Below are 10,718 nucleotides of genomic sequence, written 5' to 3' on the forward strand. Positions count from 1 at the left end.
CAAATTGAATAAGAGACACGCATCAAAGGGATATTAATATATATGATAAATTGTAGAGTATTAATACACAGAACCAAAAAAATCATAGATATGAATTATATTTCATTAATGAGTTATGACAATATTATATATACATATATATATGTTGGTAATAATAAAATAATAATAAAGAACATTTCAGATGGTTAAAATTTTAGTATTTTTAAAATTCAACTACAGTTATGAAAATAAATATTTAAAATATGTGTGTGTGTGTGCGTGTAAATCCAAATTTTGGAGGGGTAGATTAAAATTTAGAGGATTATTTTTTTATTGGGATGAATGAGGACAGGAAAGTGGGAATTGTACAGCCATTGTATTTAAACAAAAGCAAGTAGAAAAGTCAAAATAAGAAAAAAGATATAAGATAATTTAGCATTGGTTGGAATATGCCAAATCACTTTCGATGGTGTTCGTTGATGGACATACATGACAACCATGCACACCAGCTTTATCATTATAGATTGTCCATCTCCAATATTATGGCTTAGAATAATTGCTTGTATATTATTACTTCACATGTTGCATGAACCTATTTTCTTAATAATAATAAGTAGAATGACAATGAATTAAATATCCATCTTTTGATAGAGATCTTGTGATGAGGGATTTTGCATGTGCTATTATTCCTTAAAAAAAATAAATTTAAGATCGTTGCATAGGTAAGATTATATTGTATTTCTTCATAATTGTTAGTCTAAATGGGCCTTAATGGGCCGGCCCATACTGCATAGATGAAGACCTGTTTCAGGGGCCGTGGCCATATGTATGCCCTCGCCCATGACTTGGACGATCTGAACCGTCCGTTTCCTTTAATCGTCATTGGCCGTTGGATCGCGTCTTTAGGGTTTTTATAAACCGAGACGAGCCTTTCTCTTGGAGTCTCTTTGCTCCTCGTCTCCATTGCCGCTACGCTCTAAGAGATCGGAGCAGACAAGGAAGCGCAATGGTATGACCGTTCAACTCTTCCTCCTTCCTACTGCAAATCTCAGGGATTATGCCTCTAAGTCGTTGCCAGTTTATTGATCTAAGGATCTCGACATTTTTTAGCTTTGGGGTCATAGGCTAACCACGTCTGGCGCTTGGTGGTCTAGGGTTTCTTCATATGTATTGGCTATATGGTGTTGGTGTTCGCGTACTAATTTTTCGTGCTCGAAAGTGGGCATCTTTTGGGGTTATTTTCGACTAGGTTGAAGGATAATGGATACCGGATTTTTAGGATCTGATGTTTTCAGCTATTCATGAATTTTTTGATGTGCTTAGGGTCTGCAGTGTCTCGTAGATTTTATTTGTTTGGTTTAATGTTGGTTTTCCGCACGTTTGAGAATTGGAAAGGAAACTTTATTTGGGAATTGTCCATTTCTTCTTCTTCAATGCTTTATCAGATGGACTTTCCTGAATCTTATATACATTTAACGGTACCTAATTGATGCTGTGGTAAGTCGTAGTTTCATTTTTTTTTATCCGATAGAGATATTGCAGATTTTCTGGTGGTCTAAGATGAATTTTATTTAATGAAACTGGACCAAGGAATTTTCTAGACATTGCATCATGCAGATGTATTGATTGATTCAATTCTCACTGAAGCCTTTGATTGTATCGCTTGACCTATTCCCGCATTATTAGTTGTCTGTTTCTGTACTTGATTTCCACCTGAATGTTGTAATTAATTCGATGCAACATAGAATATGTATGATTTTTATGCCATGTAACCACTATTATGACTGACTTCCAATAATGTCTAAATTTGAAGATATTTTTCTCTAGGTCCTGGATGCCTTGGGGTCTTTTGTGATTCTATAATATGCTTTTCTAGCAGACAACAAATTATTTTGGGCATCCTGTAGGATTGGGTTCTTTCTTTGTGTGCCAGTCAGCTACAACTGTGATCATAGAGAACCAGTTGAACTGTGCAAGTGCCGAAGTCGCGGAAAGTAAGATTAACTTGCAAATGAAACCAAATCAGGATGTTAAGTTGGTTATTAAGATTGAAAGTGCTCAAATACAAAACATCCACCTATTGAGGTGGTAGAGATTTCCTACAACATAAATTGTAGTGGATCTCTTCATCATCCACCTTCCTACCAGCTATTTTAGTGAAGTCCAAATCTGAAATTAGATATGCTTCAGGATCCAATCTTCGCCAAGGAATTTGTTGTACCAGACCATGTAGGTAGGTACCGGGTTGTATTTTATTATTATTTTCTCAGTGATACTGGATATTACAATTTAGTATACCACCTAGTATACCAGAATCACATTAGTCCAATCAGTTACGGAACTGGTATTAGATCAACATTTAAATTCCTAGACCTTTCTTCCATTATGCCATTTGTTTGGTTTTGTTATGCATTTTCTAGATGTATTTTATGACCAAGTATTATTTTTGTTCTAGGTTTTTGTTAAAGCTCACAAGTCTAAGGCTTACTTTAAGCGTTTTCAAGTCAAGTACAAGAGAAGGAGAGGTATAGTTATTCTGAAATCTTATTCCTGTTTAATTTTCAAGTCAAGCATAGCCAACATCATCTGTTTTACTTTTTTTCCAGAGGGAAAGACGGACTATCGGGCAAGGATTCGGCTGATAAATCAAGACAAGAACAAATATAATACACCTAAATATCGTTTTGTTGTTCGCTTTGTATCCTGACATCAAGTTGTTCATTTTTTTTAGTTTACATTTCTTCTAAGTATCATTATGTGTTCTTAACTGAGTATGTGGTTAGACCAACAAGGATATTGTTGCACAAATAATATCTTCAAGTATTGCTGGAGATTTGGTCCTTGCTTCAGCCTTTGCCCATGAATTACCTCGTTATGGCCTTGAAGTAGGCCTTACCAATTATGCAGCAGGTTATCATGCATTTCTTCATGTAAACTTTTATGCTTTCCCCTATTATATAATTGTTTGTGCTGATCTTCTTTCTACTATTATTTACTCAAAATACAGCTTATTGCACTGGACTTCTTTTGGCCCGTCGTGTTTTGAAGACGCTTGAAATGGATGAGGAATATCAGGGTAATGTTGAGGTATAACGTTTTGTCTATGTGGTTCCAGACTTGTTACACTCTGTTTTGGGTCTTGCTCATCCACCCTTAATATTAACATTTTTGTTATATTTTCAACAAAGGCTACTGGGGAAGATTTCTCTGTTGAACCTGCAGAGAGTAGGAGGCCTTTCCGTGCTCTTCTTGATGTTGGCCTTGTGAGGACAACAACTGGCAATCGTGTTTTTGGTGTTCTCAAGGTATGCTCATCATTTAGCATTCACACTCATGCTTGTGGCAGTCAGCACCTCTGTGTCTTAGATAATTCTGTGGAAACACAATAAATATTTTGATGATAGTGAAAGAATTGGCTTGAGTTGTATTAATGGATGAATGAAACTAATAATGTTTCCAACCGAATTATTGTAGAATATGAACTGTTAGACATGAAAAAGCCAGAATTCCGTGCTGAGAAATGATGGTCAATGCATCACCTTTTCAATTAACACACAACTTGTTTTTATATTTTATATGATACATGCTTAGATTCAGAGTTGAGTTAATGGATGAATGAAACACATAATGTTTCCAACCCAATTATCGCAGAATACGAACTGTTAGACATGAAAAAGCTAGAACCTCGTGCTGAGAAATGATGGTCAATGCATCACCTTTTCAATGAACACACAACTTGTTTTTATATTTTATATGATACATGCTTAGATTCAGAGTTGTATTCCCTAGTAATTGAAGTATCGACTGTTGCCACAATATTGGTCTTGGTAACATATTGGACCATATGGTACTGGAATACCTGGTGGTTTACTGACATGTACCACTCTGTATCAACCAATTAGATAGTAGAAAATAATAATGAATGAATTGTACTAGCACTTTGCCATTGTTCTGATATAATATTTGATCAGACTATAATATTGGTATTTATTGACTGGCATGGATTGGTAAATCAGATGCTTTTGTCTGCTCAAGATTCAAAAGATGGATCTTTGATTTTATATTAATCTCAATGAAGATTGCATATACATGTTAAGTTTCTGTGTTTTCTTGTTATTCTTACAGAATCTATTAAGGAATTATCTGCATTGACTAAATTTAACTAGTAAGGAATCTATCAAGTCAACAAAAACTTGTTCAGCACTTGTTTAATTGTTGCCTTTTCACTTTCTGTTTAGACATTGAATATACATGTTATGTTTTTAAAGACAACATGCCGTTGACTTCGGCTCATCAAATGCCTTTTTGGAACTACTTTGCACTTATTAATACACATCTTTTCTGTACATATATGCTTATAATGTTCTTTTTGTTTTGCTGTGCACCTAAGGTCATTTTATTAATTTTTAATTAACAATTATATTTACGTTTCACGTCTATCATGATGAAGGCCTGTTAGTGCATGTATAAACTCATTTGTCATCCTTAGTTACTGATTATAGAAATCTTTATCTAAAAACATTGTTCTGTTTTTTTTGTGTTGGAGGAAGCTAGTTTTATCTGGTTTTAACAATTGGGAACCTTTGTCTTGTCATCTGCAGGGAGCATTGGATGGTGGCCTTGATGTTCCACATAGTGATAAGAGGTTTGCAGGTTTTAAGAAGGATGAGAAGCAGCTTGATGCAGATTTTCATAGGAATTACATTTTTGGCGGCCATGTTGCTTCTTACATGAGGGTCAGGCTTCTGATGAGTATCCCCTTGTTAAATTTTTTCCAACTTATTTTGATTTAAATTAAAATGATGAATTTTGAATCACAATCCTTGCAAACAGAATATCATTACATATTTCATATTTCAGTTTCTTTTCTGTGAGGAAAAAAACAATAAGAAACCCATCAGGTATTTTTCCTAGCTTTCTTCAACTTAAGCATGGTCAAATGCTTGTGATTTTATTTTTAGCATCGTCTGTTATGTCATATGCTATCTATGATATAATGGACCTGAAATATGCATGTGGCTGTTTTGTTTCTGGAGTCATAACCTTAATGTTGGTTATGGGATGCAATCATGTGCTGTACCTATTAGCCCGGAGCCTATGTAGGAGTCTGTATATTCTGCATTCTATTTTGATATATGTTAGTATTATTAGAGTGGTAAATAACCAACCTGTACAAGCCTTTTATGTTATACAATTCAACCAATGGAAATATGTTTTTACCACCGAATTGCAGTTGAAATGGTCAATAACTCTTTCTTGTCTTAAAAACTTTTCAGACACTGATGGAAGATGAGCCAGAGAAGTACCAGGCACATTTTAGTGATTACATTAAACGAAATGTTGGACCTGATGACATGGAAGACCTATACAAAAAAGTGCATGCTGCCATTCGTGCGGACCCATCAACAGTGAAATCCACCAAGGAGCCTCCCAAGGAGCATAAGAGGTGAAGATGATATATCTCATTCTAATTTATTCAATTGTTTGTAGTAGCTCAATCTACATGTGCACCGTGTCCCATGTGACTGTTCAAGTTTCTGTGAGGAACACATGTAGTGTAAGTTGTTCTGTTCTAACTTCTGTTTATTTGCTTTGTAGGTATAACTTGAAGAAGCTGACATACGAGGAGAGAAAAGCTAAGCTCATTGATCGGTTGAATGCCCTTAACTCTGCTACTGCTGACGGCTCTGATGAAGATGAAGATGATGAGTAAAGGAGCAGGGGTAGTTTAAATTAAATTTTGTTTGCATCAAATTATTATGGATTTATGAAAACAGTATCTTGAAACTTCCAGTTGTTTTCAGCACAAGGTTTCTTTGCATAAAACAAGGACATCCAAATTTTGCTGTTAGGTGAATGACAAACTTGCTGTTCAGGTGGATTAGCATGATTAAATTTGCTTCTACTATTATTCATTCTTCTCTATGGACTCCTTGAGTTCATATTCATTATATGCTCGAGCACTGCTGGATTAAGTTCATTTTTCATGTCATGAATCTCCAATTTCTTGTGTTATATTATCATAATTTTGATGTCCCGAAGTTGCCTGTGGGCGGCATGTGTGTTGGAAATGGAATTGGTTCTTTTTACTCATTATTAATATTCACTCGAAGTATGACATCAACTTAGTAAGTAGGACTGCACCACTTGTTATTTTTGTATTACTGCACGAGATTGACTTCTCTTCCCAATTAATGCTTTCTCTGTTGTTGTCCTTCCTTTTGTAGTGTGTTGAGGAGCTGTTCATGCTTCGTTCAACTGAGACAAAGAGGTGGTGCACATCATCCGGGAAGCACACGGCAATCTTTTCCAGACTCCCAAGCAAGCTTTGCTCACTGTTCTCCAGGAGACTCTGCTCCCGAGGCCCAACAAAACCACATTGAAACATCTCTCTCTCGCTCTCTTCTGAATCCTGACAATGTTATACCCCCTTCCAAGAAATGTCCTATCACATCATCTGCGTTGCCCATCTTTTAAACCTGATCTCCTCGGTGAGTTTAAACGATTCCCTCCCCACGGCAAACATCCACGTAATCCATCACTCCTTAAACCCTCTCCATTCTCTCTCTTTCTCGTCCCCCTCTTCCCCTGTTATATGACTGCATCCTCCTCTAACCCTCTTCGGTTTCGTAAACTCTCCTTGTTAATCTTTGTTGGGTGACCAGCTGCGTACCTGTTGCCGCTGTACGAACGTTGCATGGCTACTGCAAACTCCCATGTTAAGGCCTACGCAACAGTACAAACCTTCACCACTCCCTGAAATTAGACATCCTCTGGAACACTCTCCGTCTCTCTCACCATTAGACATCCTCTGGTACACTCTCCGTCTCTCTCACCAAAACAATGGCGGTGTTTGCCTTCTTCCTTTTTCTTCTCAGCTACACTCCTTTCCACTTCCGTCGCTCCATCGGTAGTACTACTGCTTCTGCAACGATCTACAACAGGAGGACTCTGCATCAACCCTTCTTCCCCTTAACGTTCTCTTCCTTCGCTCCAACCCAACCCCCTTCCTCTTCCTTCCCCAAGTACCCCACTTCCTCCTCCTCTTCTTCTTCTTCCCACCACCGCCTCCGCCCCTTCTTCCCGTTACCCCCGTTCCCGCCGCCGCCTCCTCACCCGTTCCCCGCCACCATCACCACCCTCCCAACCTTTCCCGCTAACATATCCTCCCTCGGCTCCTACTCCTCCGGCCACTCTTCTCCCAGGTTCGTCCCTGCGGTCGCTTCACCACTCCTCGCTCTCGCCCTCCTGGGCCTCTCGTTCGTGCTCTTCCTCCGTCTCCGTCGCCGCTGCCGCCGAGCGGGCGCCGACAAGGATGCCAGGTTCGGCAGCCTCGGTTTCTTCCCTTCCGATGCCGCCGCTCCTGACGGGCGGAAGCTCTCCGCCTCCCCATCGTCCGCCGCCGCAGCCGCCACCCCGGGGCCGTCCAGCTCGGAGTTCCTGTACCTGGGCACCCTTGTGAGCTCCCGCGTGCGAGAGAACGAGAGCTCCGCCGCGCAGCTGGCCGACGGTGGCGGCTCGCCGTACCGGAAACTCGGGTCCCCAGAGCTTCACCCCCTCCCACCGCTGCCGCGCCAGTTCCGGAGTGCCGACGCCGGTCGCTCGTCGTTCTCGGGGTTCTACTCGCCGAAGAACTCCCCTGGTTCCAAGGGGAGCGCTGCCGGCCTGGCGTCGAGCTCAAAGGAGGCGGCTTTGGGTGTGGAGGAGACGTGCTGGTCGCGGAGCTCTACTCTGAGCACGCCTTCGTACGTGTCGTCCAATGCGGCTTCTTCCCCTTCGCGGTCGTCTCCCACCACTTCCTCCTTACCTCCGTCACTGCTGCGGCTTTCGACATCGTCGCCTCCGAAAGCTAGACCACGTTCCCATTCCCCACCCTCTTCACCACCGGGGGCGGACTGCGATAGAAAGGTCGGAACCTTGCAATCTTCCGGAGAGAACTTGCGGTCACCAACTAAGATAGGGGACTTTGCTAAAGGCTCGATTGCTGTGGAGCTAAATCCGCCGCGGCCACCACCAACTGGATTCCAGAAGGATCAAAATGTGAAGATACCGGCTTTCCAGCTGCCGGTTCTGCTACCTCCCCGAAACTCTGTTGTGTGGAATTCTTCGATAACATCGAAGTATTCCGATGCAGCTGAGAAGCATGAGAATAACCCTCGCCCAAAGTTGAAGCCTTTGCACTGGGAGAAAGTTCGAGCAAGCTCCAACCGCAAGATGGTGTGGGATCAGCACAACTCAGGCTCGTTCCAGTGGGTCTTTCAGCTTAAAGTCTTGAAAGCATTCTCTTTATGCCTCTGTTGCTTCTCTGTCTGAGCTCATGGAGTTGCAGGCTAAATGAGGAGATGATTGAGACATTGACTGGTGGTAACACAAGCATGGCACCGAAGGAGATGACCGGAGGACTCTTATATCCTTCATCGAACCAAGAGAGCTGCATCCTTGATCCTAAGAAGTCGCAGAACATTGCAATTATGTTGAAGGCCCTACATGTGAGTGAGGAGGAAGTCTGTGAGGCTCTCTTAGAAGGTATCACTTTCCTTTATCCTCATAAAGGTTTACTGTTTGCATATCTTGGGATTCAGAACAACAATTGGGTACATGTTCCTCTTATCAATCTCTATGCGACTTTTCTAAATTCATCTTCAGAATCGTGGTACTATTGGTTCACTAACACATTATGGTATGTGTTGGAAAAACAAGGTAACGCTGACAGCTTAGGAAATGAAGTTTTGGAGGCACTCAAGAAGATGGTTCCAAGCAAAGAGGAAGAACGTAATCTGAAAGAACACAAGGATGATTCACCGTACATTCTCGGTCCAGCTGAAAGCTTTTTGAAGGCAGTTCTCCTTATACCGTTTGCATTTAAGAGAGTTGATGCCATGCTTTATATTGCTAATTTCGATTCAGAGGTCAATCACCTAAGGAATTTATTTGGGACTCTTCAGGTAAGTCTCTTTGGAATTCTCATTCTCAAATTTCACCAATTATGAGAAGCTGCATGAAGTGAAAGTCATTGTGGCTGCATGAATAATGATATATGCTTTGAGACTTTAGACAATTCTTTTTTGTAACAATTGATCTTAATCGAATCAATTATTTTAATGGATTGAAGTTAGAAAAATCCAATGAATGGATACAATTGATTATAGTTTGTCAAATAATTGGTTTCAAATGATTATGTATTCGATCATTTGACCTCATTTGGTGCCATATATGTGTGTGTATGTGTATATATGTATATATGTGTGTATATATGTAGATATATTTGTGTATATATGTACATATATGTGTACATATGTACATATTATGTTTATATATATTTACATGTATATGTACATACATATATATTTACATACATATGTACATACATACATATATGACAAATCATGATCAAGGTGAATGATTGAAATTAGAGGTCAAATAAGGTGAAATTGATTGAATGGGAATATTAGTACTTGATACTCTTTCTTAATTAAATACTAATTTTATCACTTAATATGCTGTTGAATTATAAATGACTAGTAGTTTCATATATAGACATGATTAGAATTATGATTCTTGTCTCTGGTTTCTAGTGGCTCCTATATTTTTCTTGGACATGCTTTGCAAAGCTCAGTACTTGTCGATGTCTCAGGCAGCCTGCGAAGAGCTGAGGAGCAACAGGATGTTCCACAAGCTCCTGGAGGCAGTCTTGAAGACTGGGAATCGAATGAACGTTGGTACCAGGCATGGTGAGGCAGATGCCTTCAAGCTCGATGCACTTCTCAAGCTAGTTGATGTCAGAGGCACAGATGGCAAGACCACCCTGTTACATTTTGTTGTCCAGGCAATCAGTCGAGCTGAAGGATCCCACCTTTTCGCTCTCAACCCTTCAAGCATTAAAACCCCATCAAATGCAGCATCAGATCTTGAGTGCTGCAGACTCGGAATCCATGTCGTGTCCAGGTTGGGAATTGAGCTTAGCAATGTCAAGAAGGCAGCTGCGATGGACTGCGATATGGTTAGCAGCTGTGTTATGAGACTTGGCGGAGAAATTGGGAAGATCCATGACGTACTGCAATTATATGATTCATTCTCAAAAGAGGATGGTCACAATTTCCATGATGCCATCATTGGGTTCTTGAGAAAGGCTGAAGGTGCAATCTTGGACATCCAATCTCGAGAGAGTTTTGTGCTATCCATGGTGAAGGAGACTACTGAATTCTTCCATGGGGACTCGGCCAAAGAGGAGGATCATCCATTTAGAATCTTTGTGGTGATAAGCGATTTCCTTGCAGTTCTCGATCAGGTTTGCAGAGAGGTCGAAAAGATCAACGAGCATGACATCATCATCACGGCACGGTATTTGCCAGTAGGGCAGCAACCATGAACCAAACATCACGTCTGTTGTTCCCCAGTGTTCTTGCATCAGAGCCTGGATGTTCTGAAGATTGTCATCTTAGTCGATCTATGGATTAGAGTTTAGGCTTTTGGGTGGCTGTGATTATTAGGTCGGCTGTGTATGCATGAAATGCTCTTTTCTTATTTTTGTGACTTGTTTATATTATGTAAATGCTAGTAATGAAAGCTTGTTGTGGAGGTGAATGAAGTGTGGAACTTAATGCTATCCTGTGAGGTAGTTGGATACAAAACAAGCTACCTTTCTGGCGCAAGGCTGAGATCTAATGACATGTAGAGCTCAATGGTGGCAAAGTATCTGACCCAAAAAAAAATTAGTACTTAAGATTTTATTGTTGTTG

At 40.2% G+C, this 10,718-nt stretch overlaps 2 protein-coding genes across 2 annotated transcripts; both read left to right on the top strand.

Annotated features, from left to right (window-relative positions):
* Positions 1 to 873: 873 nt before the first annotated feature.
* LOC135622352 (large ribosomal subunit protein uL18-like) lies at positions 874 to 5,894 on the top strand. The gene is made up of 9 exons (XM_065124125.1): positions 874 to 988; positions 2,435 to 2,504; positions 2,586 to 2,677; positions 2,763 to 2,889; positions 2,987 to 3,066; positions 3,168 to 3,284; positions 4,581 to 4,715; positions 5,256 to 5,425; positions 5,578 to 5,894. The coding sequence occupies exons 1-9, from the start codon at positions 986 to 988 to the stop codon at positions 5,690 to 5,692; spliced, it is 909 nt and encodes a 302-aa protein (XP_064980197.1). The 5' UTR covers positions 874 to 985; the 3' UTR covers positions 5,693 to 5,894.
* A 141-nt stretch (positions 5,895 to 6,035) lies between these two features.
* LOC135622348 (formin-like protein 1) lies at positions 6,036 to 10,563 on the top strand. Its single transcript, XM_065124120.1, has 4 exons — positions 6,036 to 8,228; positions 8,309 to 8,505; positions 8,680 to 8,924; positions 9,614 to 10,563. Exons 1-4 carry the CDS (start codon positions 6,823 to 6,825, stop codon positions 10,346 to 10,348), a joined length of 2,583 nt encoding a protein of 860 aa, XP_064980192.1. The 5' UTR covers positions 6,036 to 6,822; the 3' UTR covers positions 10,349 to 10,563.
* Positions 10,564 to 10,718: the final 155 nt, after the last annotated feature.

Source organism: Musa acuminata, chromosome BXJ2-9 (assembly GCF_036884655.1).
Source record: "Musa acuminata AAA Group cultivar baxijiao chromosome BXJ2-9, Cavendish_Baxijiao_AAA, whole genome shotgun sequence".
Taxonomy (NCBI): Eukaryota; Viridiplantae; Streptophyta; class Magnoliopsida; order Zingiberales; family Musaceae; genus Musa; species Musa acuminata.

Excerpts from the sequence above, each read along its gene's own strand:
- LOC135622348 (XM_065124120.1), top strand. The coding sequence starts at position 6,823 with ATGGCGGTGTTTGCCTTCTTCCTTTTTCTTCTCAGCTACACTCCTTTC. Across the intron at positions 8,506-8,679 it reads CTGTGAGGCTCTCTTAGAAG|GTAACGCTGACAGCTTAGGA; the intron begins GTATCACTTTCC and ends TGGAAAAACAAG. Across the intron at positions 8,925-9,613 it reads ATTTATTTGGGACTCTTCAG|GCAGCCTGCGAAGAGCTGAG; the intron begins GTAAGTCTCTTT and ends TCGATGTCTCAG.
- LOC135622352 (XM_065124125.1), top strand. Across the intron at positions 2,678-2,762 it reads ATCGTTTTGTTGTTCGCTTT|ACCAACAAGGATATTGTTGC; the intron begins GTATCCTGACAT and ends GTATGTGGTTAG. Across the intron at positions 3,067-3,167 it reads AATATCAGGGTAATGTTGAG|GCTACTGGGGAAGATTTCTC; the intron begins GTATAACGTTTT and ends TTTTCAACAAAG.